The 26,877-nt window shown below is 42.9% G+C and overlaps 1 protein-coding gene across 5 annotated transcripts; it reads right to left on the minus strand.

Annotated features, from left to right (window-relative positions):
* Positions 1 to 700: 700 nt before the first annotated feature.
* Positions 701 to 26,861, minus strand: lipeb (lipase, hormone-sensitive b). Of its 5 annotated transcripts, none has more exons than XM_068735300.1 (15): positions 26,767 to 26,861; positions 26,301 to 26,337; positions 23,059 to 23,099; positions 17,739 to 17,980; positions 16,792 to 17,076; positions 15,736 to 15,826; positions 14,461 to 14,606; positions 13,782 to 13,967; positions 12,764 to 12,916; positions 9,964 to 10,108; positions 8,773 to 9,000; positions 7,574 to 7,762; positions 6,493 to 6,674; positions 5,410 to 5,676; positions 701 to 4,939 (listed from the first exon to the last, which is right to left on the minus strand). In XM_068735300.1, the coding sequence occupies exons 1-15, from the start codon at positions 26,855 to 26,857 to the stop codon at positions 4,535 to 4,537; spliced, it is 2,688 nt and encodes an 895-aa protein (XP_068591401.1). In that variant the 5' UTR covers positions 26,858 to 26,861; the 3' UTR covers positions 701 to 4,534. The 5 variants fall into 5 exon arrangements, with proteins under 5 accessions (XP_068591401.1, XP_068591398.1, XP_068591396.1 ...); XM_068735297.1 differs by lacking the exon at positions 26,301 to 26,337 and adding an exon at positions 15,368 to 15,394 and having other exon boundaries at positions 26,767 to 26,803; XM_068735295.1 differs by lacking the exons at positions 23,059 to 23,099; positions 26,301 to 26,337 and adding an exon at positions 15,368 to 15,394.
* Between the last annotated feature and the right edge of the window lie 16 nt (positions 26,862 to 26,877).

Here is a 26,877-nt window from a genome sequence, read left to right on the forward strand (position 1 = left end):
TGCACAGCAATTTCCCTCGTGATAAACACATTTTAACACAATGTAAAATACTGTTAATAGTAGTAATCCCTGTATTCAAAAAATTACCAAAGTAACAGCAATTTCAGCAAATGTTAGGCTACATTAAATATCAAACGTTATGTCGAATTGTTTTACTTTATCACATATGCAGTACGTATATGAATATATAGATTATAGATTGTAGTTATCTTAATGTTGCAGCCAATTTATATACAGTACTGCAGGGTAGTTTAATCTATACAAAAACATACATCACAGGTTTGTTAAATCTTTATCTGTAAAGTATCAGTCTGCCATATGTTCCTCAGCAATGGAGTAGAAGTATAAAGTAGCATCAAATGGAAATAAAAGAACCTTAAAACTATACTTACAGTTCTTGGTTACTTTCCATCTCTGTGTAGAGAAATGATAAATATCACAGCGCTCTCTACATCGTGTTTTTTATTTTTATTTGATCTGACACTTCATAGTTTAATAAAAAGGTCCACCTAGTAGTTGACCTTTCCCCAATGCCCCGACTTAATCAAGATTTGGGTAAAATTAAATAAAGAGTTTTAGGTACTCACAAATAAAAATCAAAAGCCATCAGAGATGCCAGCACTATTTCTCATTGTTAATGACTTTTAGTTAACCTTTAGTGGGATCAATGAACGGGTTGATTCATGAACACAACAGCAGGTTCATGGGAGAATATATTTATTCAGATAAAAATCAACAAAAAAGGAAGAAACCAGCCTACTTTGTGGCGAATCAGACACCACTTTGTAGAATGAAACCTGCAATGAAAATGCAGTCAAATCCACCAATCTATAATCAATCTGATTAACAAATCTGAAAGTAAAAATATCTACATGAATCACATATCGATTAATATACATTATTTTTATATTCACAGGTTTGCACTTGTGGTGTTTTGAATAAATGAAAATTAAAAAACAAAAACAAGTAAACTTACAACATCTTTGTTTCCAGTCCATGGCGTGTTATTGTTTATTTTACTTTTACTTTTTTTTTTTAAAGGCTTATCATAATCTATATCAGAATTACATTTTACAGTGTGGAGCAATTTACATATGGAGTGCAGACAGGCTATGGCACTGACTAACCTGCATTTTTTTTATGATACCAGTTAACGGCAAACGCTAAACGGCAAGAACAGCACATCTGTTACAAGACTGAGGCTGCAGTCTTTGGTTGTGTTTCAGTACTAACAATACATTTAGGATCAAATGAGTATTTACCAATAGTAAACAAGTGGTTGAGGTCAGTCGCACAGACGCATTGATGTACAAAGAATGCGGTTTAAAAAGTTTAAAACAAGTGTCGTGGTTTACAGGCTGGTACGCCAACTATGTAATCCAACCTCAAGGTGATTCAAACGCATTGCACGACAATAAATGGCACCACAGCATTTCTGACACTGTGAAGAGATGGTGTGATGCTGGTGTGTAACTGCATAGTTTTACTGTAAATGTGGAGGCAGTTTGCTCATAATCTTTAGCAGCATTGTACTTTGCATTGAACTTCAACAAAATCAGCCTGAGGCAAAGAAAACCTCACGTGAGAAGAGCTTCTGAAGAGTAAAACTGGAGGTATGCTGTACAACCTGATAATTGAACAACCAAAAAGACAAAAAAAACAAACAAACACTGAACTAGAACTAGTTTGCACTCACAAGGACATTTACAGATACAAAGTTGGTCTGTGGCTCAACAATTAGACACGGATAAAGCAGCAACACTAACTGAAACCATACTGAATCATACATGTTAGCTCTATTCTGCAGGAAGCATATATGCATCTGCAAAAAACTAAAAAGCTAACATTGCAAACTTATTTGTCCACAACACCAGACGGGCTCTCTGGTACATCACCTGCAGTCAGGTTAGCCTGACGCACGAGTGGTCATCGAGGGTAAGAGGCATACGGAATCCAATAAACAGCAAGTGGGTGAATTTGACACATTTCTTCTACGTTTTCTAACAGCTCACATATTAAAGTTCACACAACACAGTGCCAACAACCAATCAGCCCAGCGGGGCTTCATAGGCGGGGGCGTTTTCAGGGTTGATTTAAAAAGTCCAGTCGATATATACACCACAGACAGAAAATGTGCCACAGCGGCTTGAGGTTGCTCTCAACAGGAGATGATTAATACTATGGGTAGTCTGTTGACTGTAAAGTGTCATTCCTTTCTTTATGTGAACAGAACACACAAAACAAAGAGGACGCGCTCACTTCTGAGCTCATGTTTCTCACACACACACACACACACACACACCAATGAGAGACTAGTGTGATCATGTGAATGTGTACAGACAGACTCCACTTGAGCCTCACATACAGGCACCAAAACAAAAAAAAACTAAAAACATGACGCGTATACAAACTTTAAATACATTTGCACAGATCGACAAACTACTGCAAAAGTGCAGAGTGAGCATAAGCAGCGACCAGTAAAGCAAGACCAACCGTCGGCCCAGTATTTCCGAGAGGATGAGAGTATTACTTTCTCCGTCTTCACGGCCCTGGTTCTCTCCATCAATCGGACTAAAAATATTGCAGTAAGTAGTCGGAGCTGACAGAACTGAGCACGGTCTAATCCCGTAGCATGACTCTGCTGCTTAAAAATCCTGCTCTTCTACGGGGAGAGGATTTTGCACTCAGAGCTTCAGCTAAACCCTATTCATCACCCAGCATCCTTCTCTACAGACCTGGCAACCTCAGCTCTGCTACCAGGGAAGGGCAGGACAGCGACAGCGTCGCTGGCATCTATATTTAGTTAGACCTGAGAGGGACTGACTCTCCGAAGGACATTTTTTGTGTACTTCAAAGTGCTTTTGGAGGAAACACCCATAGAGGAGTGGCCTCAGGTATGTGATGGTGGGGAGAAAAATACATCTGGTTCACCGGCCACGTTTAGTTGGCCAAATACAAGTTCAGTGGCTTTCACATGGAATCTCTTTTCCTAGAGTTTTGCCTAAAAGCATTTGATTTGAAGAAACAAGATTGTCAGGCAGGAAATCCCCCGACTCAAGAGAAGTGGTACTTTGACTCACTGCATATTGTGCAGAGCGAGTGAACAAAAACTCCTAGCGAGGAACGGGGACAACCTCAAATCAGTGCATTGGAGTTCAGAATGTGTATCGATAACTGAGGGCTTTTGGTGTGCTTTTCCTTCAAACATTAGTTCTGCTGAAGGAGAATGTTAGACCGATTCTTTCCAGTATTGAAATAAAACAATTTAAACATTTAGCGTCTTTCAGACATCGGAGAGCGATGCTTGCTCTTAAAAAGACTTATGAAGATGGGACCCAAATTCTAAAGTAAATACTCTTCACAAAATAACACAGCTCAGTGCATCTGCACACATTTCACTGTAGCTCTTAATAAAATGCAATCTTTGCATTAGTTATATCAGCAATACAAAAAGCACCGAGCAGCGTCTAGACAGGGCCCCGCGTCCCTGTGTGATATTCTACATATTCTCCTCTATCCCATCAGTATGCATTACTGGGAGGAGGATTTGAGTGTAAATGGAAGGGCCAAGGATGTCGGAGCAGCCGTGCCAAAGCAGAGGTAAATATTGAGCACATTCAAAAATGTGGAATAAATAGCAAAAGATTACAAACAGTATGGTGTACAAATCAACAAACAAACCTGCTATGATTGAAGGATTTAAACACAGGAATAGGGGAAAAAAAAAAAAAAAAAAGAAGGTATAAATAACTAAAGTATTACTACTGCATAGGGTTAATAATATGATTAAAAACTGCAACAATCTCAAGAAACAAGTGAATCAATTCATCCAGTTTGGAGCCGTTCAGTCGGTTCTGTTTTAGCGATGTAATTTGATTTAGGAGAGTCAACAGAGGTACTATCCACAAAGTGAGCTGTATTGACTTCCAAACTGGCGCAATGGAGAACACAATGTGGAGTTATTAAGCGTGATTTAGAGCGGCTCCCTAAAGGACAAGTGGCCATTTTGATGGGGATGGCTCCATAAGCATACAGCGTGCCTACCACTATCCGATTAGGGCCTCAAATGACTGCCTTGTCCGAGATGAATCTCCCATTCAGGCGTCGTCTTAAGTATCTTATGCGCTGCTACTCTATCCAGTATGTGTGCTGCATGTGTGGGCGAGTGCTGGTCTTTGATCTAAGAAGCTGCTAAATTACCATTTTATTCTAAAAACACGATTGTCTCTTGTGGGTGTTTTCATTTTGTCTGCCATGCGTCAGTGCATCATGGAGCACAAACAAGTGGCAAGAATGGTTAAGCAGAGGAAGATGTATTTCAGTGCTCCTCTGTTTTGTTTTGTCTCTTAAAAACTATTCACCTAGACTGCTGCCCTCTCCCCATCTGTTTTCAGGACGCTTTCTCTGTCTCTCTGTCTCCCTCCCTCTCTCTCCCTTCCTTCCTTCCCTCCTACATTTGTCTGACTTTCATTTACTCTCTCTTCTCGTCTCTCTTCACTCTAAGGGTCAACTGCAGTTTTTTATCTAACCGTAGTTACGGCCCAATACCAACAGCGTCAGTGTTGTTCTGGGCTGCCACAGCAACTAAGCCCTCCCCGTCAGCAATTTTAGACCCCGTCCCAACAGCAAGCTCCCCTCCCTCAATGGAGCCGTTCAAGAGAGACCCGGCTTCCCCAGAAGAGGCTGACACACCCCTATCGGTCCGTTCCAGCTTGCGGTGCTTGCGTGGCTCCGGGGGCGTGTCCTTCTGGGTGAAGACGGCGCGAATTCTCTCCACGCAGACGTTGGCAGCCTCCTTCGTCTCCCTGCAGAGCTGCGATAGGCTGAGGAAGCCGTGGGGGAGGTCGTCCACCACGCACAGAGTGACAGGCTGGTCTATGTTCCTCAAACGCTTGGCAAACATCACAGAGTCATCCAGCATGGGGTCCAATGCACAAGCCTGAGAGGGGACAGAGGAGAAACAAGCGCGGGGGGGGGGGGAAGTGAAAAGCAAATTAGGATTCCCTTCAGACATGTCAAGAATCTTAATGAAGGGCTGAAGAAAAGGAAGCCAAGCATCCCAGTCTCTTTTGTCCCCGCTTTCTACATTCTCGCTGACTCAGTGTAGCCACTTTAAAATCAGCACCAACTTATTCATTTTCATATTAACACCCTTGAGAGAGCAGGCTTCAACTTACAGTATCTGCTAAACTTGATGAAGAAACATAAAAAACGATTAGCTTTCTCATAGAGGATTACACAGGCAACCAAATGTAGACAGTTAGAAGGACTCAAACGCTCTTTAATGCACTTATTGACAGCTTACCCAACACTCGAGTTGAGTGAGCAACCATTAAACTGTATTTAACTGTATAAATTCCCTACTTTCCAATTTCCCTACACTAGAGTTAAGCTGCTGCTTCATCTTACCACTATGTGTACAGGTGGCAGCCCTTTCAGCAGGCTATCAGGAGCCAGCAGAGGAGAGCAGAAGGGATCCTTGACCACTGGAGAGCTCTGCATCCTCATCTCAGATAGCTGCTCTGAGCGCAGCGGCTCGAACCCCAGGGGGAACTCCCTTGGGTGTTCCACCTCGGATCCCTCCTCTCCGACAGGGGGTGGTATGGCCACTGAAAACAGGTCCCTGGACATGGAGGGGTGTGCATCCTTGGAGAGGAAGAAATTCACATCTTCTGGCTACAAAAGAAGAGATGAGAAATGATTCAGGAAAAGTCGAAGGAGAAAGTAATGTCAAGGACATAAGAAGAAAGGCATAAAATAGTAGACGGGCAAACTTGATTACAAATACACAAACAGCACTTTGTCCTTCTTCGAAAAACCTTGGCTCGGTGCCTGAGAGTCTTGGCTGCACAATCCCAATTTCAATGAGGAAAAGCATATTTAAAATCTTGCGTCACCCCTACTGGGTTCTCCCCCCCCCCCCCCCCCTCCCCCCCCCTCCCCCCCCAAGCCAGCCACTAATCCAGTCTGCCTGTGTGAAAATACATGCGAGGATAATCTGCAATACCTTGCTGGTAGCCGTGCAACCAAAAAGCTTTGATATTCAGTCAGCATTTTACAGCCAGATCTGTTTATGAGGCACGGGTGACATAATCTCAGCTGAGTTCATCGAGATGAAACATGCACATCACTGCGGGGTGTACAGCGGTGTATGATAGAGGGCCAAAATATCTCCATGCTGATAAACTGCTCCGCCTCTTAAAAAGGCTATAGCTGGCTGCTAAATCATTTTAAAGGCGAGCTGTATGAAAGCAGAGATAACTTGATCATCGGGGGGAGGCTGGTGTGTTTTCTCTTCACTGCAATTGTGTAAAAGTTATTATTAAACTACAGATCTTTTAATCAATGCAGGTTAAATTCCCTCAGCAATCCCTACTAACAGCTAAGTGTTCTTTTAAGCAACAGCCCATAGCCATTTTAAGGCTGTTAGTTTCTTCTAGACAAGAGCATCAGCTGAGAGCACGCTAATCTCAACGTAAACATGTGACGTACAGTGCGCTCGGAGAGCAGCGGTGCACTATGAGATGTAGAATTGTTGTGGGATCCCAAGTCCTGGCAAGTCTGGCTCTTCACAGATAATTTCCTGGAGGGGAACTCTGAGGTATCTGAGGCTACGGGGGGGTCGGCGTGAGGAGAAGAGATGGACGCCTCTGAAATGCTCTTCCTCACTGTGTCTAAAAAAAAAAAGAAAAGATGGAGACAGGGGGAAATTGAGACATTTAACAAAAGAAAAATCTAAATGTTTGAGATAAACAAACATTTAAAAATAACCATTAATGACACAATGTACGGTATATGATGTGTAAAGGATACAGACTCAGGCTCAAACAGCAGCTAGAGGACAGGAAAAAGTACACACAGTACTACACAATCCCTTATTCTTCCCTTTCCACTTATCATATGTCCTCTGGTTGACAGCCAAAAGCTAAAAGCCTAAAATGCAAATTGGGCTATATCAGAAAGAAGAGAGGGGGAAGTGGGTGGAGGATATTTAAACAGTGCTGTCATGGTGATATCATTGGCCCGCCCCCGAGCCGTCAAAACACAGCTGTGAGAGTCGTCATTGCTGTTCTCTTCCCAAAGCGCTCCCGATCTCTTATCTCTTTAATAAGGGACATCTCAGCGCCATGATGGCCTTTTAATAATGCAGACCCACCTATGACATTATCATCAGTTTGGACTTGCAGCTGTGGGTGGTGTCACCTCGCTAAAGGGACACCAGGGAAATTACGATTCGCCACCGGATTTACGGTGGCGACAATTAACAATTACTGTCACAGCCCTGCTGCTCCAAAGAGGTGAATTGATATGAATGGGATACAGCAGTGTTACGCAACAAAAGGTGGGATAAAGCAATAATGGATTAGTTGAACGCGGAATAAAGGAGATCCATCTCAATAACCTCCACCATATGGGCTGTAAATGAACTTTGGGGTAGTTGATGTTGTTGCTCTCATAATTGGTGTAATAAAGATGCTGAAAACGTGGGCGGTGTGTGTGCGCACACACACACACACACACACACACACACACACACACACACACACACACACACACACACACACACGTTTACCAGTGGCTCTTGGTGGCGTCTCAGCAGCTGTGCTGGGGGAGGCTGAGGCAGCTCTGTTGGAATCCAGCAGAGAGTGGATCCAGTTGGAGGCGCCCTGTCGGAAATCTCTGAGCAGCAGCGCCGTGTCTCTCCTCACCAGGCTTAGCGCGCTCGCTTTCTCTACCTGCAACTCCGTCTGCGGCTCATTGCCTGGAGCAGGAGACGTGGAGGAAAGAGGATTAGTGGGGAAAGATAGATGAACAAGTGAGATTTAAGTGCTTTTGTTGTTCTCGAATAAGCATGAATGAGTAACAGAGGAGATGGGAAACGTATAATAGTAAAGAAAACCGCTGACATTGGGTTAAACACTACAACACAGACAGCAATGCATAGTGATGACAGAAGGACTGAATAGAAAATGATTAGTGTTTTAGTTCAGTCATTTGGCATAGATGGACAATTACTAGCCCTCCACCGTCCTCCTCTTTTTGTCCGACAACAATTTATCAAAAGTTTCTCCTGCTTCTTACATACATTAATGCTTGAAAAACAATCTATATGCTAATAAGTTGAGCTGTTGTCAGTGAAAGTTTTTCAGACATGATGCAACACAACTAGAATAAAATCCATAAAGATTTATGATTACATTTATTTTAATATTATACACATCATGTAGTACATGAGGAATTGTGACAACAGTGAGATCCAAGATGAGAGCAAAACAGTTTTATGATTAATATGATCATTATTACCGTCCTAAATCTAAAAAGACTGGCAGTGTAGACAGTGGTTGAATTGATAAGTCGACACAGATATCTATTTCAATATTGCTCATCAATGTTCATATAATAAACGGAGTACTTGTACGTTGTGTTTTAGCTGCTGGCCAGACTTGGTTTGTAATATTAAGGCATCACTTTGGGCTTTTTATAAATTTTTACATTAGCTAGTTAATCAAATGGAATAGATTGGAAAGAAAAAACAACATCTTAACTTCATCATATATGACAAGTAGTTGCAACTCAGCATTATTATTGTTAACAAACCTATAACTACGGTAAAGACCATTATGTATGATGTGGAGCAGCAGACGGCAGAGACATGCAGAGATGTTTGAAAGAAAGAAAATCAAGGACAACAGATCCAAATTTAATTCTCAACTCCACCAGATAAAAGAAGAATCCAGACACGATATTTTCTAAAGACACACGCACTCCTACCTGCATAGGCGCTGAGACACCTGGAGAGCACACTGAGCGGCAGCAGGGGATCTATAAGTGTTAGCAGACGGGAGGGCGAAGCGTAGGCAGTCAGCAGGGTAGCTGGGTAGATTGCGACGAGGCCATCTGGCATCCGCACACCGAAGGCAGCAGCGCGCATAGATGTCGTCACGCACAAGTTGCCTCCCGCACTGTCACCAGCCAGACACACCTTTTCTCCGGTCCAGCCTGGAGGGATAAAAATAGGATGGTGAAGAAAAAGAAGGAAAGGGAAAAAAAAATAGTAATTAAAAGGGGAAAAAGAAAATTGGAACACAGAACAAAAAGAGACTGGGCAGAACTAGAATTAGCCCTGGCAGTTAAAGTAAAGTATGCCTCCGCCAATTTGCAGTTTACATCTGTTCAAAAACGTGCTTCGTGAGGTCACAGTAAACTTAACCTTTGACCACCAAAACCTCATTAGAGGATGTTTGTGCCAGAAGTAACAGAGATATCGAGAATGGAAAATGGGACGGATGGACAATCTGAAAATATAATGCCTCCGGCCATGGTGTAGCCAGAGGCAATACAAAAAAAACTGCATTTTCTGAGACTATGTGAAACCTACTGCGGTGCAAGAAAAAGCAACGTGACACACATCCAGACAGGATCTCTTTTCTCCACCATACCACTGCTGAATATGTGACGTTGAGGGGGTGTTGACTCGCTGCCAGCCTCATGGCCGCGGTATTGTCTTCTTGTACTACAACATGAACATATTGTGCTGCGATCACTGTTAATTTGACACAGTGTGCTTCAGCGGGCGGGTGTACCCCAAACCGACCAGATGTCTTTTGTTGTCTGCCTGAATATTGAGCATCACAATTTGTGTGATATTGCAGAACAACGGATAGAGTGCAAGACTATGTGCTGCAGCGTGATTACTTTCAAAGTGATGAATGAATCCTCTAAAGAGGTACAGGGAATGGGTAAACCTAGGCAGGGATTTACTGAGGCAGTCCACAGGACACCTTCACTCTGAAAGCAGCAAGTTTTATCTGCTCATTCATTCTAATAAACCAACTTTCTTTAACCTGCCTAATTATTTAGCATTTCAACTGCATGTATGGGTCTTATTAGTTCAAAAGTTAATAGAAAATGTACAGGGGAGCTTAAAAAAAAAGCCATCAATGATGTGTGACGTGTATGTACCCAGTAGGTGGTGGTTTCTCAGAGCCCAGCAGTAGGCGTAGAAACACTCCTCCAGGGCCCTTGGGAAGGGGGCCTCGGGGGCCAGAGAGTAGTCCACTGACAGTATGGGGACACCAAGGTCCTGGGACCAGCTCTTCAGATAGGGCTGCACCAGACAGAAGACATGGGTATGGAGGCGTGAATTTATGAATGAAAAAAAACAACCTGTTTCACAGTGAATATATTACATTAAATTCATGAGACATAACAGCAGCCACAATAAGACTGAGAGAGGCAGACAGCGGGAGAAAGAACAGTGTGAAGAGGGGGTGAGAGAGGCACGTGGGGGTGAACATCAAAAAGAAAAGGATAAAAAGTTATGAAAATAATATGTCCCTCTGAAGTCATCTGTCTGCTTTCTGATTTACCGTCTAGACGAAGGCAGAATGAGCGCTGCCATCCCAGTCACCTTCATTCTGTTCCTTCTCATAGAGCAATAACCAAAGGTGCCCACATGTCCTAGTTTGCTGGATACAAAAGGAAAAAAGACTAAGACAAGGGGATGGTGTGGATTTACAGGGATCGTCTACAAAAACAACTCTGTCAGAATACAGAGTGTCTCACTTTTCCTTGTTGCTATAGTCAGGATAAGTGTTTTTACTATTCTTCCAATTCTTCCCGCCAATCTAAGGCAAGTGCTTCACAACTGCAATGCAGTGACCTTGCAAAGGCATCCAAAATTGTCACGACAAAATATTCCTTCCACAAAGCATTCGTCATTTCCTCCTCCGTCTTTATCTTCTCCCAACACCTTTTTGACTCGCTGTGACAGGGCTGGCGGTGAAAGCGACAGCTCTCCATCCACTCACAATGCCAGGAAAAGCACAGTGTGTGTGTGTGTGTGTGTGTGTGTGTGAGTGAGTGAGTGTATGTTACTTCACCTACAGTGATTCAGCATGAAAAAAACAAAACAAAGTAGCAGCTCCAGCAGTCAGCTGCGCTGTCTTTAAGCCCTACCTGTCACAACAAATCTTACTCTGTGTGTGTGTGTGTGTGTGTGTGTGTGTGTGTGTGTGTGTGTGTGTGCAAACAACAGCCATTGTTGCCAGTGAGTGTCAATATATACCAGAGTCCATGGACAGCTGTGTCAGTCACATAAAAGGAGCAAAGGGATCACAACAAATGGCCTACAGGGCAGAAAAAAGGTTCGTGTGTGTGTTTTTGTTGGACTAGGACCAAGGCTGGTTAATTCTACACGATGACTCAGGAAACTCATGTCACACACACACACACACACACACACACACACACACACACACACACACACACACACACACACACACACACACAAAAAGGAAAAACACCAATTCAGAAAGTCCCAGATCTGTTCTCAAAGCAGGAATTAATGGGAGCTGCAGTCCCACTCACTCTCAGACAGGCAGAGCAGTTAATCTGCAAGCTTATACCTCTACTGGGATCATTCGTTCGTTCGCGTGTGTGTGGTCGTGCCCAAGTTGCTAAATGCACAGATGCCAGCACATCCATTCCTGTGATCTCAGCATAATTGGGCCCAGAGAGCACCAAAGGCTCCTGCCACTGAAGTCCAACTCTCCATCTCACCCAGACGTCAGGACAGACAGGATCGAGGCAAGGACACAGGACTAGAGGACATACGACAAGTACAAAGGTCTTCTGCCCGAAGAGAAACTTTAAAAAAAAAATTCTACTGTCTCTTTCTTGGCTTTGCCTCAGGGATTAAGAGAGCAGAAGGCATCTAGGAATATTAAGAAGGAGGTGAGACCATGTTGCCCAAATAAGACAGGAAGAAGACGTTAGAAAAGGACACTAAATGAACAAAAAGGATTTTGTGAGATATTAAAAAGACTGCGAGAAAGGATGTAATAAGAAAGGCGAGCGAAGAAGAGAGAAGGATAGTGTGACAAGTCTTTCATTAGTGCCTGGCCCCAAGGTAATCTTTCTCTGCGGGGTTGTACAGTTTTCTGTTTAATTCAACATGACAGCCCTGATCACCCCTGCCTCGGATTGCTCCCTCTCATCCTCTGGTTGCTACAAAAGGATGCCCAAGTCCATGGCGATTTCACAGAGCCCTGTCTTGTGGTAGCTGTAAGCAGCCTGATGACCAGCGTAGGACTAACAAGGAGACGTTGGGGCACAAACTGTGTTTTATGGAGTAATGACAAGAAAGATCATTTTAAAGACATGAGGCCAAAGCTTGGGAGTGTGTGTTGGTGTCCCTTTTTCTATCACAGTGATCTAGATAATAAATCTAGGACATCAGCTCCTCCTCATTAAGAAAACAAGAAAAAAAAGGGATGAGGAAGAAGTGAATGACAGGAAGCGAAACGAGTTGCATGAAAGAGAGGAGCCAGCTTTGTGTGAACCAGGAGCAGGGATACGTTATCAGGGAAGAATTACAAACTAATTAGCTTAACGGATCATTACAGGTCAAACTATTGACAATAACTATTAACACTTAAATTGGCGAGAGAACACAGCCAGACTTTGAAGCACTGAAGGGATGAGAAGGTGAACTGGACGAGTGCTTTGTCAATAATGTCCAGGTGTCTAATGGTGGAGGTGTAGCGTTGTCAGCGTTTGGATATGTAGGCGTCACATTTTGACCAGCTGTTTGATTATAAACATTACATATAAGTCAAATACTGTCCCATAACAGGAAGCATCCTCTGGTTCTGAAGAGGGAAGCCAATGCAGAAGTCCACAAACCAACGGGTGACTTCATAATAACATGAGTCAAAATACTACATTATATAAATATGTGTACGTCTTTTGTTTTTCTCACCTCATGTGACTTGGAGGTCTGGGCCACGAATCCTCCCCCATGGAAGTGGATCAGGAGGGAGGGAGACGAGGGGAGGCGCTTGGTCTTCAGCCCCAGAGACAGAGAGATGGCGCCCCCCTCAGAGCGAGCAAGAGACAACAGAGCCTCACTGTCCTGGAGAGAGTGAGACAGAGAGGTGGTGGAAAATGAAAGAATGAACAAAATGAGAAGAATCTCGTACAAATGAGAAAGAATATCGCATGACGACAGATGGTGACATCTGCACCGCTCTGACAACTGTCCACAGACTGTGTGTTTATTGCAAACACAGCCTTGTTTTCATTTTCAAGATATCTTATTACGAGTGTTAGCAACAGGGCTCCTTTTGAGAGAAAGATTAACTAGCTGTTCTGCAAAAAGCTTGCTGCCAGCCTCTCCTGAGCCTGCATGAACGCACACTAATTCCCATTCATTAGCAGAAACAAGGAGGGAGGGAACTTGTGGCAGAGAGGGAAGGTTTTCGCTGATGCAGGCTTGTATTTGGCATCATTAAAAAAAAATAAAGACACTGTTCTTTTGTTGCAGCGGGATCAATGGCTGAAAGTGTTTCTTGATAGCTATGTCTGGTTGTGTGCTAAGCTACAAAGAAAGGAGGAGTGCAAGTTCGGATGGCGAGAGGGAGGGAGTAGAAAAAGTGATACCTATGATGGAGAAGTAGTAAGAGAGAGAGAGAGATAACGAAGGGGATAAAGTCCATGAGGAGAAGTCGGCGCTGTCGTTTGCTTTTGCTCGGAAAAATACCAGATATGCTATTATATATTGTTGGAATATTTTAAGAATTTGTATGATTGCAAGGTGGTTTAAAAAGAGCCAGCGGAAAACCGTCATAAACTAGGTCAGACAGAAATACTTACAGAAAAGACAAACGCTATCTAGTTTTGCATAAAATCTGACATTATGAAGCTTTTTTTAATTTTTTTTTTATGATTGCATATTCCACTCTGTTACGACAGTGTGAACAGAATAACGATTTCGATACCTGTCCTTCACGTAAGTCATAGGAGATGAGCCTCATCTGAACCGGAGCGGTGCCGATGTGTGCTGATGGTGGAGCGATAGTTACAGATGCTCTGTGGTTGGCCATCAGGGGAAGGTCAAAGGGCACAGGGGGCACGGAAAGAGCCCGGTTCACCTTCACTTGCGTGGATGTCATACTGGCAAGACTCTGGAGGAAGAGAGAAAAGAAAGAGATTTACAGAGAGAGAGAGAGACAAAGAGATGGACAGGAAAGAATTGAGACAGAAAGGCAGAGAGGAGAGCAAGTTACAGAGCGAGTCAGGCCACTGGAGAGAGAGAGGGAGGAACTGGATGAATAAATCATGAAACCTATTTAATAAATTGAATTCCACTCTATTATTGCTAACGGCCTATAGGCCAAAATGCATAATGATAGAAAGGTACCTTTACCAGAGGAAAGTCAAATATTCTTGCTACAGTTTTAAAATGAAAAAAACTTTTCTGTGAGCATGGGTTAGTGGTAACAACATGGGTCGATTACAGATGTCTTAGGAGTGTGTGTGTGTGTGTGTGTGTGTGTGTGTGTGTGTGTGTGTGTGTGTGTGTGTGTGTGTGTGTGTGTGTGTGTGTGTGTGTGTGTGTGTGTGTGTGTGTGTGTGTGTGTGTGTGTGTGTGTGTGTGTGTGTGTGAAGTCTACTCACCGACAGGACTTCGGTCTCAGTGATGTTCCAGAAGCTCTTCCAGAAATGGACGTCCAGGTTCTGGGTGATGCGTTCAAATTCGGCCCCTCTCAACTCTGGGTCGATGGCGTACTTCCCCGAGGTGAAGAAAGAGCTGGCTGCGACGCCTGGGGGAAGGGAGGACGGTCAACACAATGAGGAGGGTACAATGAAAGGTTAGGACACACCAGAGCCGAGGTAGTGGAAGAAAAAAAAAATAGAATTAGTTAAAAAGTTACAAGTAAAAGGGAAAGAAAAGAGGAATGTGTGTGGTTGAGGATGAAGTCAAAATGGAAACAAAAAGTGATTGGTACAAAAAACAAGCTCAGAATAAAGGGGATGAAAACAACAATTTCACAAAGACAGAAACAGGAGGGACAGCAGGAACAAGAAGGGAAAATGAAAAGCACAGTAAGTGACTGGACAAAACAATAAAATTAGAAAAACAAACTTGCTGACAATGCAAAAGGAGGAAGGTGAAAGGATGGAAGGAAAGGCAGATGGTCAAGAATCAGAGATAAGGCCCTAATTGAGAAAAAAAGCATCAAACTCAACAAAGTGAATTGGCTTATTGTCACACAGATGTTTCAGACCCACTGTGCTAATGCTAACGTTGAAACCAAAGCATTTCATCAGGATATTGCTGTCAAATTCTACCTTGCTTTTAATGCTCTGCAAGAAGGACGGGCAGAAAAGAGAAGGGAAGCTATCGCCCTTTCAGATACAATGACTGGACCACTCAGACTTCCACTAAACTACAAAACAGACACAGGACAGCTAGTGCAGCTTAGGAGCTGTAAGACAGAAGCAGCTTCGTCATATAGCCAGGTAGCCTGTGTTCACTACAGAGGACTATGATGAAGCGGTGAGAGGGTTCAAGTACACTCACCATATGGTGCAATACCTCCTGCCTCCACTGCGGTGCAGCACAGAGCACAAGAAACCATTAGAGTCCAATGATTCCTTTTTGAATGTTAAATATTTACGCGTGTGTGTGTGTGTGTGTGTGTGTGTGTGTGTTCTTCCATCTTTGCCTCTGTACATAACAGTGTGCTTGTTCAAAACATTCTGAAATATAGAAGAAGCAGAGCAGCTAACCCTCGAGATTCCAAAGGATGAAAGAGCATCTACAATTCAAGCACACAACATCAAAAAGGTACACAGTCAGGGGCCAAGGAGCAATGTGAGGAAGAGTCGTGCGGATGAGTACGATCTGTGAATGAGAATTAAGTGACTGGATGATGAGAAGATGCTGACCTATTCCAGACTGATGGCGTTTGTAGTTTTCGCCAAAGGCCACAAGGCCAATAGCGATGGTCTGGAGACAGGGACGAATGGCCGGAGTGAACTGGAGGGACAAAAAAAACAGAACAGAGACAGACTTTAAATTCTAATCTATGGTCCATTTAAAAACAAGAGGCTAAAAAAAGGTTAAAATTAAAACTGCTGTCATTCGACCAGAGAGTGAAATATAGATGATGGGATATCAGAATATCAGATGAGTCTGAGACATTATACATTGATGCAGACAGTACTAGGGAGGTTTCATAATTTTTTCCCTTTAGTTTGATTTTGACCTCGGTCTGCTGAGGGTTGAGCATCTCTAGTTAAGCTCAACTAAGAACAGAGACTATGGCTGGAAAGAGAAGCCACTCCTCTGCCCCTCTAAATCCTTTACTCGTTACTTTTTACCCGCAAGTTTGGGCAGCACGAGTCATCTGTAGGTCTGTAGTGCTTTCCTGGCTTTAACTCATCACACTTCGGACTGATCTTGCTCTCTTTTCAGTGTCAATTCCTTTAGTCTGAGGACCTGGTGACAAACTAGACCCTTGCATGTTTTCTTTTGTCATCTTTGTTCAAAATGGAATACTCTTTTGATTGACAGGCTACTAGTGGACTTGTGTGGGGAGCTTTATTCTGTACATGACAGGCCCTGTTAACATAACAAATATAAAGAATTTATTTGGAGCTACAGAATGTAATATAGGCGGTAAGATTAAGTGTAGCTTTGCCAGAACTGTAGATGTTGGTACATTCACTACAGTGTCTGTATGCGTCAAGTGAGAATTGGTGAGTTTGAGGTTGCTTTAATTTCCCTTTTCTCTGCATTGTTGTGAGAGGCATCTCTCTAACTCTAACCTTTGTGCACATTTAAGTATTTCCTGCCTTTCTTTCTTCCCAGCTTCCTACTTTTGCTTTTCCTAAAGAAAAAAAACAGTTCAGGACCACCATGAGACACTGCTATTTCTAAGCCTCCCCTTTTTCTTTCGCTCTTCCCGCTCACTCTCCCAGCACCACGAAGCCTCGTCTCACCTGAAAGCCAAGGCAGCGGCCGTAGAAGCAGCCTTTGTGCATTGATGAGTACTCGCGGACAAAGCTCTCACTGAGGCCACTTTCATCCTGGAAAAAGAGGTTGCCGTGGCTGTTGTCGTGTAGCATGCGCTGAGCCAGGTAGAGCAGGGCGCGCAGCTGGCACAGAGCGTTGCAGTAGGCCTCCATCTCCCCCGCGTTGTGCGCTACTCGGAAGAAGATGCTGCGGCGGTTGGCGGTGATGTAGCGCCCCTTTTGGATGATGTGGAGAAGGCAGCAGCGCAATACCTAGAAAAGGATAAAGTCTTATCGTATTCTTGAGATAATGATTGATAAACTTTGGGTTTTGTATTTATTTTCTGCATAGTATTATGCCTTATAATAAACTCCCAGTTCCTTAATTGTGCTATCATTAAAGAGCCATGTCCACCGGGTCTGCTTAAATTGTAATTAATATTAGAGTGTTGAGCAAAAAGGAGGAGAAAAAAGAACAATGTAGGACAGCATGCCTGAAAGAGAGCATGTGAAAGGCTTGCTGCTTCAGCAGGATCGTACAGATTAATCTGAGTAGCACTGTGGGAATGAGACGGGTAAGAAGGGGCAAGAAAAGAGAGCTCTGCTAGAATGCAGCCACTGAAGGTCATGATGTTTCATCAATAACTGTAGAAGATAAAGTACAGTAGGTACAGTAGGGGTAGATATTCTGCAGCTGGAGGAATTTATCCAACCTGATTTGCAGCATAAAATCAATCTGTAATACAAATGGACCGCCCTTGAAACAAAGCGATATCAAGCAGGGCTGCTGAGCAGTTTCTCACAGTGTCGGGAGAACATCGATATTGTGGTATGGGGGCATATCATTCTCATAGCTACACAGGTTTGAAATGAGAACACAGACAAAAAGATCCAATACCTGACTCACGCGCACACGAAACATCCCCGAAGCTTACCTTGACCAGCGAGCGGTAGCCGTTGGCGGGTATGTGTGGGTCAAAGTCAAAATGATGGTAAACTGCGGCGAAGCCAGAGACAACGGGCTCCAGACTGCGAGCGTGCTCCTTGATCAGTTTCATGGTGTCCACCAGCCGGCGGGCCGCATCGCCCTGCGAGCCCTTGGTGCCTCCTGAGAAGAAGGTGGCGTTCTCTTCACACACGCTGTACAGGGCCGCAAACACCGCCTTGGTGTCCATCACTAAGAGCAGTGAGATAGAAATAGCAAGGCAGAGGTGGAAACAGAAATCAGTGGCATGTAGTGAAGGTTGAACAATTCTTCATGCGATTCTTTATGTATTCTTGCGGGGAAATTCTTTTTTTCATTAGGCAGATTGCTGACATAGGGGCTTGAATCCCAATAACACCTTCCTGAGCCCCATGCATACTCAAATTGTAAAATTAAAGTGTTTTTGCTCTGTGGTTAGCTGGTATCTGGTCCTGCAAGCATAAAAAAGAAACACCTTGATCCCCATTATGCGCCACACCCACACTTATTAGCATGTAGACACTGTACAAAGTGGGGTATCATTGGATATATCCTACATAATGTTCTCTTTCTCCTATTAACTAATCCCCCATAGCCCGGCGTATAGAAGTTCATTGATTGAAACGAGTTAAGCAGGCCTTTGCAATTAAATGATGTAAAGCCCGGCTAAGCAGACAAAATCCACTGAGATCTAGGCAGACATGCATGGAACAGGAGGCGGAGGCAGAGAGGCCCTTTGCTAACGTCATGCTGCTAGGAAAAAAAAAACACAGATTAGTCATACACTGACGAAAACACACAAACACACTCACATAAGAGTCCCAAAGGGAGGAATACAGCTGACAACACACAGCTGAGTCTGTTTATCAAGTGTGCCCATACCCCTGCCCTACTGCAGCATAACACAGATCTCGTGCTACGTCCCGGTTGGATTCCTACTGAAGCGCTGAGCTCTTCTGTCGAGTCACCTGAGACCTCTGTTTCCACTAAACCTAAGCCTGGGAACGAGCAGGTACTTACTGTATAGGGTGACGAGCCCGCTGAGAGACAGAGGAAAGAGGAGCGGGGCCGTTGGACACACAGAATAGAAGCAAAAAGAACTGAGGCAGCAATGCTTTCCTACTAGATATTTTAGGGGAGGAGCGGACACGGCGAAGGAAAAATTATTTCTTCGTTATGGATGGGTGTTAACCAATTTCCTTGCGGGGCTGTAGTACATTTATGGAGATAATGGATAATGATCGGGTCCTCCCAAATGACATCAGGAGCCCTTGGAATTAGCACACAACCATCCTCAAACTTTTGCTCTTAAAACTTCTACTGAGGCTGGTGCAATGAAGCAATACAGAAAAAATAAACAGCACAATAGTTTCTCCACAGATCCCCAAACCAACATCTTGTGCAGCCCAGATTGCCTATGCACGCTAAAAAGTGAACAGATTCTACAAGTGAAATATTGTTTTGGGGTCAAAGAAATAATGGAGCCTTTATCGTACAATTATTCCGCTTTTCAGGAAAAGCAATGGGAGAGATTTTAGTTTGCTGGGAGGAATCACAACCCCCTGACATCTGGGAAGAGACATTTATCAATCAGACAACTTCTTTGCCTCCTCACTCCACTTCACTTCACTTTCAGGGATCGCTTTCTTACCACAGCCTACAAGGCAAGACACCCTTCTATATGTTCTTCCATGATGTTAACGGTTTAGCGAGGGATAATTGAATCATATCACAAAGATTTCTTCCAAAACGTTTTGGAGTTTGGCAAACCTGAACACTGTCCACTTCAGCATTTAGCACTCTGCTACCGACTTAGATTATGATAAAAATACATTTAAAAAAGTCAGGGACACACAACCCAATCCAGTGAGGCACGCTGCCAAGCCGTTCCTTCCATGTGGCACTGGAAAGCATGCCTCATCTGAACACACCTGAAATGTTACAGAGTTGGGCCTTGTAACATGCCAGAAATAAATGACAACTGCGGTAATATGTAGTTATAAAGGGCTACTGTATTTACTTATTGATGTCCCCTGAACACGTCAATGACAAGCCGAATCATCTGCAAACAGGAAACCCTGTTATATTCGTGGTGGTGAATGAATGTAGGGGACATTCCTTGGCCCTGAGATATAGAAGCAGCATGAACAAATCTGCAATATCAAGTAATATGTATTGTTGCAAAGCTAAAAAAAAAAGCATCTTGGGGCCTGATTTCACATTGATTCAACCATGTGAAAGGAACACTATCTGACATAAACTTGTCCCATGACTTTGAAAAAAAATGCCACACTAAAACAGAATTGACACCGTGTGCTAGTTATAATCTTAGATTTGAATCTATTGTCTTAGTCTTTGATAACTTTACTTTGATGTGGCAGAAACACCACCAATATGTTACGGCCGAAATGAAGAGAAGAGATGCAGTTGCAACCAGCGGAGATAAGCTACAACGAATCCCACGTGTCAGAGTCCTACCATCTGACTTTATACCCTTGGTGGACTGTGACGCAGCGTCGGAAATACACGAGGGCAAAACTGCCCCTAAGAAATATAATTTTGCCCCCGATATCACTAGGAGAGGGGCAACAAATGCCCCCATAATTTCCTCTAATAATGATAATTTAATGAACTTGTCAAAAACATCGTAGCCTATATGACCCGGTCCAGTTCCCATAGAATGTTTTTGATTTTCGTCTTGACTGATGTTGCTTGTGCGTGAAGAACCGAACGTTCTAAAAAAATAAATAAATGGAGCGCTTCTTAATACGAATGCCCCCGGCCGTCCCTCTTAATCACGGATCCAGTTCAGAGAGAAAACCCACAAAATAGAACCGGAGTCCTATTCCATTATTCCTAGCTGCGGTATTCAGGCGACCGGGCCTGCTTTGAACACTCTAATTTTTTCAAAGTAAACGCTTCGGACCCCGCGGGACACTCAGTTAAGAGCATCGAGGGGGCGCCGAGAGGCAGGGGCTGGGACAGACGGTAGCTCGCCTCGCGGCGGACCGTCAGCTCGATCCCGAGATCCAACTACGAGCTTTTTAACTGCAGCAACTTTAATATATGCTATTGGAGCTGGAATTACCGCGGCTGCTGGCACCAGACTGATTGTCTGATTTATTGTTATATGTTTGTTTTTTGTTAAAAAAATCTAAGAAAACACTTTGAATCTGTAGACTACTGCCTAATAGTCTTATGATTGCCATTTGATGACAATTGCTCATATACTGTAAGCCTAAATAAGTATATTTATTATTTTTCACAAGTTCAAAAGTGCCCCCTACAAAATATGTAAATTTCCTACCCTGCTGTGACGTAAGGTACAGTCCAATCGAATCACTTTTGATTGAACCAATACAAAACACATCTGGACTCATCAGGTCATGCCCTCCTTCTCCTATTGGCAGGTCACCTGGTACTTGTCTGGTCTGATCTTTTAACCATGTTTACACATGCTGGGTTCAAAGTAACTGTTTATATAGAGGGCTCATACGGTTATTCTACAACAAATTCCCTTGAACCCCCCTTTCATGCTTTCTTTTTTTGCGTTACAGAATTCTAGTGAGCAGGAAAATACAATAGATATAATCATATATAATAATATATGATTACTAGACAACAACTGAATATAGTTTCAAACTGAATATACGACAGCAACTGTCTGAACACAGGACTGGAACCATACTGACAAAGATACCATAAAGAAAAAAGGGCAGAGGTCATAAAGGGGAAGAGATATAATTTCCTATATAAAAAAATAAAAACCCTGTCAACTGACTAAAACCCGGGTGGCTTTGCATAATTAGCTTGGCATGTTTTTGGCATTTTTCCTCAGTGATGAGGCTTCTGCAATTGTGTAATCAAGCCTCTGTGAAACCTCTCATAAAAAATATATAGCATTATGCAAGGTGCGTACAAATAAGTGGGTTGTGATGTCGTGACTGTATTGATCTGAATACAAACAGACTCTGGTTCATTGCCCCCCCTCCCTCCATGCTCCGTCTCAAAGATTGCAGAGGTGTAGCAGTAGAGAAGGATCGGGGAGGCCTAAAACTTGAGGACATTGGGAGTTTTGCAGATATATTATTCAAACATTAATCATACAAATTCATCATAAAGATCAATGAAGAAGCAGACAGTACTTGTATGTGTTACGTCAAAAGAAATCAGCAGCTCACACACACACACACACACACACACACACACACACACACACACACACACACACACACACACAAGAACCAGAGGATTACACACCAACTGTGAATTTTCTGAACCCGACAACACAGGAAACAGTCACTTTATGTGCAAAAAAAACTCATTACGTCAGCATAAACCTGGAAACTACAAGAGACATGCACAAAGAACATCTATAAATACACATGCATCTGTCTGCATAAATACAAGCAGCAGTGTGGCCATAAGGGACACATGACTACCGTGGTCAAGCCGTCACCCACATGCCATGCTGCAGGACCAACAATAGCAGTCGAACCAGTTTGGGCGAGCGGCCAAAATTAAAATTGCATTGCTTAATTGGAGCGGTGGGTACAACTCTCAGCCAGGAACGCCAACAGGCCATATGTTGACAGAGTAAGCTCGGCATGAACTTTATGGACCCCTGGATCAGCATAAGCCGCTCTAAAACTTGCTTAATGATAATGAAGCAGGCGCACATTACACCCTTGTGTAACTGCAGCGAGTATATCACATGCAAATACTAAGCAAATGATCAGTAATGTGAACCCAGTACAATCTAATCAAAAGCTCAAACATGCCGTGGCCCAGTGAAGACTTCACCTTTTGTCTGACAGAGAATAATGCCTCAAACGGAGAAACAATAAAGCGGCCACTACACTCACGCCAGGCGAGCTGTCGATACACCACCTCTGGGAGTCACTAGAGGGAAAGCATGACTCACCTGAAGCCTCATCACCTCTGTCTTTTGTGCATCAGCAAATGTTCCAAATATCTACGTCTAGTTGCGTCAGTACCCGTGTTTCAGCATCACCCCTTCCTGTGTTACCGACACAAGTGGTAACTGCAATCCCGCTGCAACTACTAAATTGCACCTCTCCACATTAAAGATGGATGAGAGGCATTAATAAGTCACGGACAACAAACCAACACCAGTGACATTACAGACACATAACGACTGCTGCGGGGCCCACATGCAGTGTGAATTGAGTTTGTATAAAAAACTACCCACAGACTGCTTCAGGCTTAGCATATAATTGATGGTATGAGCTAACTGTTGAAAAGTAAAAAAAAAAAGTAAAAGTGTTTACCAGCATCTGACTTTAAGCCTCTGTCCTTGTCTGTCTCCTCTCTTCCACGAAAGCAATGAGAGCATGGAAAAGAAGAAAGAGAGAATGAGAGAAAAAGAGGGATGGCAGAGAGGAAGGAGATGGAGCTTTCCGATTGGTTGTTCTCCCTTTCACCATCTGTCACTGCATCATCTTTACGATTGGATGTGGCTCCTCTCCTGTCAGGCTGTCATAACCAGTTCTACTCAGATGTCATGTGTTGTCCTTTTCTTTCCTTCTGGCTCCTCCCACGATGTCTTATTTCTTTTTTTAAAGGGGGAGGGTCGGGAAGCCACTGACAACCACCGTCCTAGTTAACTTTCTCCTTGTGATGCTATTTTGCTATTGGCTGTTCAGCTTGCAACTCCCTGTGACCTTCTATCTAATTGGCAGATCATGTACAGAGAGACATTGGTGGATTTTTTTCCAGATGTGGATATTTCCATTTATTGCATATTTAATTAGGTCACAAATTAAGTTAATTAAGCTCATAGCCATAATACAATAAGACACTAATATGTAAGTGCTATGTTTTAGTTAAACTTTTGTGTTTTGAGCAATGTTTATGTAGCACCTTTGAACATATATTTTTGTTGTTGGAGTACGCAGCAAAAATGTGCTCCGTGTTCCAGCTGTTAAGAAATACTTCTGTTTGCCAATGAATGCAGAACATGGACAGCATGTACTGACCCAAAACAAAAAGGGACAAAATGTAATACAGAAAATGTATTCCACTGGAGGATGTGACCTTAGTTTCGACTTCTTGGCCGATATCACAGATGGCAGTTCCATAACTCTGAGGACTGACACATGACCCCTCGCCCACTCACAGAAATAAAGAGATAAACACACCCAGGGATACTGAGACACAGACACCAAAGTCCCACTTGTTGGTCTCACTACTTCTTTATATACATCAGACATAAAAGTGTCAAATGCTTCCACACTGGAATAGACTTCTGAAGATGTCTGATCGGATAATTAAATAGATATTTACAAAAGGGACATTTTGCAGCCATACCTGGGCTAAGGGTTTGAAATCTCTGTTTAATATGAAAGATTTTAACTTTATGTTTCCCTGTCCTATCTACGAGGACATAAGGGATGTGCTCTTTAGTAAAATTGCTTTCATTTATGATTTATGTGGATTTCTTTTGGCTGGATGACTATGAAAAACCTGAGTTGTGCTTCAGCAAAGGAACTTTTTTTGTAGCAGATTTAATTTGCCAGGCCTGGGAGAGAAGGCCGAATGTTTTGTTTAAAATCGAGCGGTGAAGTAACACGTCACTTTGTAATTAAATGGAACTTAATGAAATGTGTGTCCACTGCAGCAGTATTTTTGGTGTCTTACAAACCCACGAGGGTTGGACAGGTTATGTGCATACACAAAAATAAAGATATCCATCTATATATATATATATATATATATATATATATATATATATATATATATATATATATATATACACACACACACACACACACACACACCTACCTACCTACCTACCTACCTACCTACCTACCTACCTACCTACCTACCTACATACATACATACATATATATATATATATATATATATATAGGCTTATTTCATGAAAGACAGTTAGACATGTCACAACAGGAAATGCACAGGTGTAAATAATAAAATCAATAATGATATCCTTTAGTTTCAGGGTCCTGGTATTATGCGTGTTGGCTCATTTCACTCAGTCATGACTTACTGGGGTACTTATAGAATGACACCATCATTGATGTTATCTGTAACACTTTCCCAACTGTGACACATCAACAGGTCTGCTGATAAAGGCCTATTGGCTGCAAGATAAAATTCTGTTACTAAAGAAAAAGTTATTGAACAAAAGACTGGTGTTTGGTTTGGATGTATATAAAAAGCATTTTCCATTTGTCGTTTTGATTCCCAAACATTAAGCATTTTTAGCCATTTTCTCATAAACTAATCAGTACTTATCTGTGAAACTGTCATCTGTATTCAATTATCTTTTAGTACATTCTGATGCAGATCTGGAGCCAAACTCACTTGGTGCAACCTCAAGTCAGATGGGGTATAAACATGTTATTTAGAACATTTTCTGTCATTAAAATATATAGTTGACACAGTCATGCAGTCCTGTTGGAGGTGCAGTATGTGTGCTATGAAGCACTTTCTAAATGTTAATGGATCACATTTGGAACTTACATTGTCTTGTGGGCTCCTGATTTGTTTGGGAAAAAAGCAGTCAGGCTGGTCCTTCCGCACACAGAAAACGATGAGCTTGTCTAATGGTCTAGTTTAATGTTGAGCTAATTCTTAATGTCATTATGATCAACTGTGATGTTGTAGAGGTAGTTTCTAACTTGTGGCTCTCTTACAATTGCTATTTATCAAGCCTAAACAGACACAGCACAAAGTCCACATCTACCTATGCAAGTAGAAGGTCTCAACATGCGTCATATGTTGAGTCCATACAGTGTTAGAGGTAAAACTCCACCATGTGTCTATAGGAAGCAGGCTGTAAAAATAGCTAACTTTGAGCAGTCCACAGGCAAGAGGAAGCGCCAACAGCGGGGGCTCTGTAGTGTCGTGTTAAGGAGGCTGTGACCCTTCTCCCAGACAGAGCACCTTCAAACACACAAGGCCAAACTGAACAACAGGAAGCTCTCAACAATGAGCCTCTACCCCCCACCCCTCCAAATGGGACGCATAGGGCTTCCCTTCAGTTTTATAATGCAATGCATTTAGAGAAAAAGAAAAATTGTGAATGTGATTTTAAGGTCTGAATATTACTGAGTGTAACACGACAAGTAAGATTAGATTAAAACTCTTCTAATCCCATTACACAGGCCTGAGTCTATTATAAAAGCACCATTCATAAATAGGCAGGTAAAACACAGACATTGGGTGGCATATTTTTAGGTTCCTAACTAAGTTAAGGAAGCCTTTTGAAATGGTGGGATTGTTCCAGTTACGGCCTAGTTTATAGGTCATAATAGGGACTTTGTTTAGTAATGTTTAGATCCACAGTGCTTGCAGGGAGAGAGCATCCTGTTCAGTCTGCTCTCTTCTTTCTGCCCATGTGTCCCTGCTCTCCTGTCATCCAGGCAGTGATCACGGCTTCACCAGTGACCCCATTTGCTTTATCGATTTATGCCCCGTTGACCCACTTTGGGGGTGTTAATGTAGTTACCCTCTATCTCCTCCCCCTTTTTGTTTATGTTTGGAGTACCTGTTCAGGTGGGTCTTGTCAGAGTCAGCGGCTGAAACTAGGGGCACAGAATGTGAAAAGGTGAATTCTAGATAAACAGCATTGGCCATACATTTGTAGTTAAAGTCTACTGCTACAGCAATTACATTACTACCACTGCTACATCTAACAAGGACGTTACACATAACGCATACTGTAGTTATTTCAGTAACGCCTATCGTCTATATATATGTACATTTCATCAGTGCTTTCTCGTGATGAAGTCGTTAAATACTCACAGGACCTAGGCAGCTGAGACAGACCCAGCGGCTTAAATCCTAGCCGTTCATTTTGGCTACCCGAGTGTAGCTACTGTAAATGCTAACGCAGGCTAACGGGAGGTGACCGCTCAGGAGCGTCAAAAAGGGGACGTTAGTAAAAGGGGGAAAGCGACAGGGAGGGGGGGGGGGGGACTTTAAGGAAGTCGGCACGGTACAGACAAACTCACCCACTGGACCCTCTTTGTGTTTGGACGAGCGTCTTCCATTCACACTTTTCTCAAATCTGCTACTCCCACCACTCTTCTTGCTCGACGCCATCTTCGCCCACTCTGTTTACG

The sequence above is a fragment of the Cebidichthys violaceus genome, unplaced genomic scaffold (genome assembly GCF_023349555.1).
Source record: "Cebidichthys violaceus isolate CVI_PGR_0920_01 unplaced genomic scaffold, fCebVio1.0.p SCAF_7, whole genome shotgun sequence".
In the NCBI taxonomy this organism is placed as follows: domain Eukaryota; kingdom Metazoa; phylum Chordata; class Actinopteri; order Perciformes; family Stichaeidae; genus Cebidichthys; species Cebidichthys violaceus.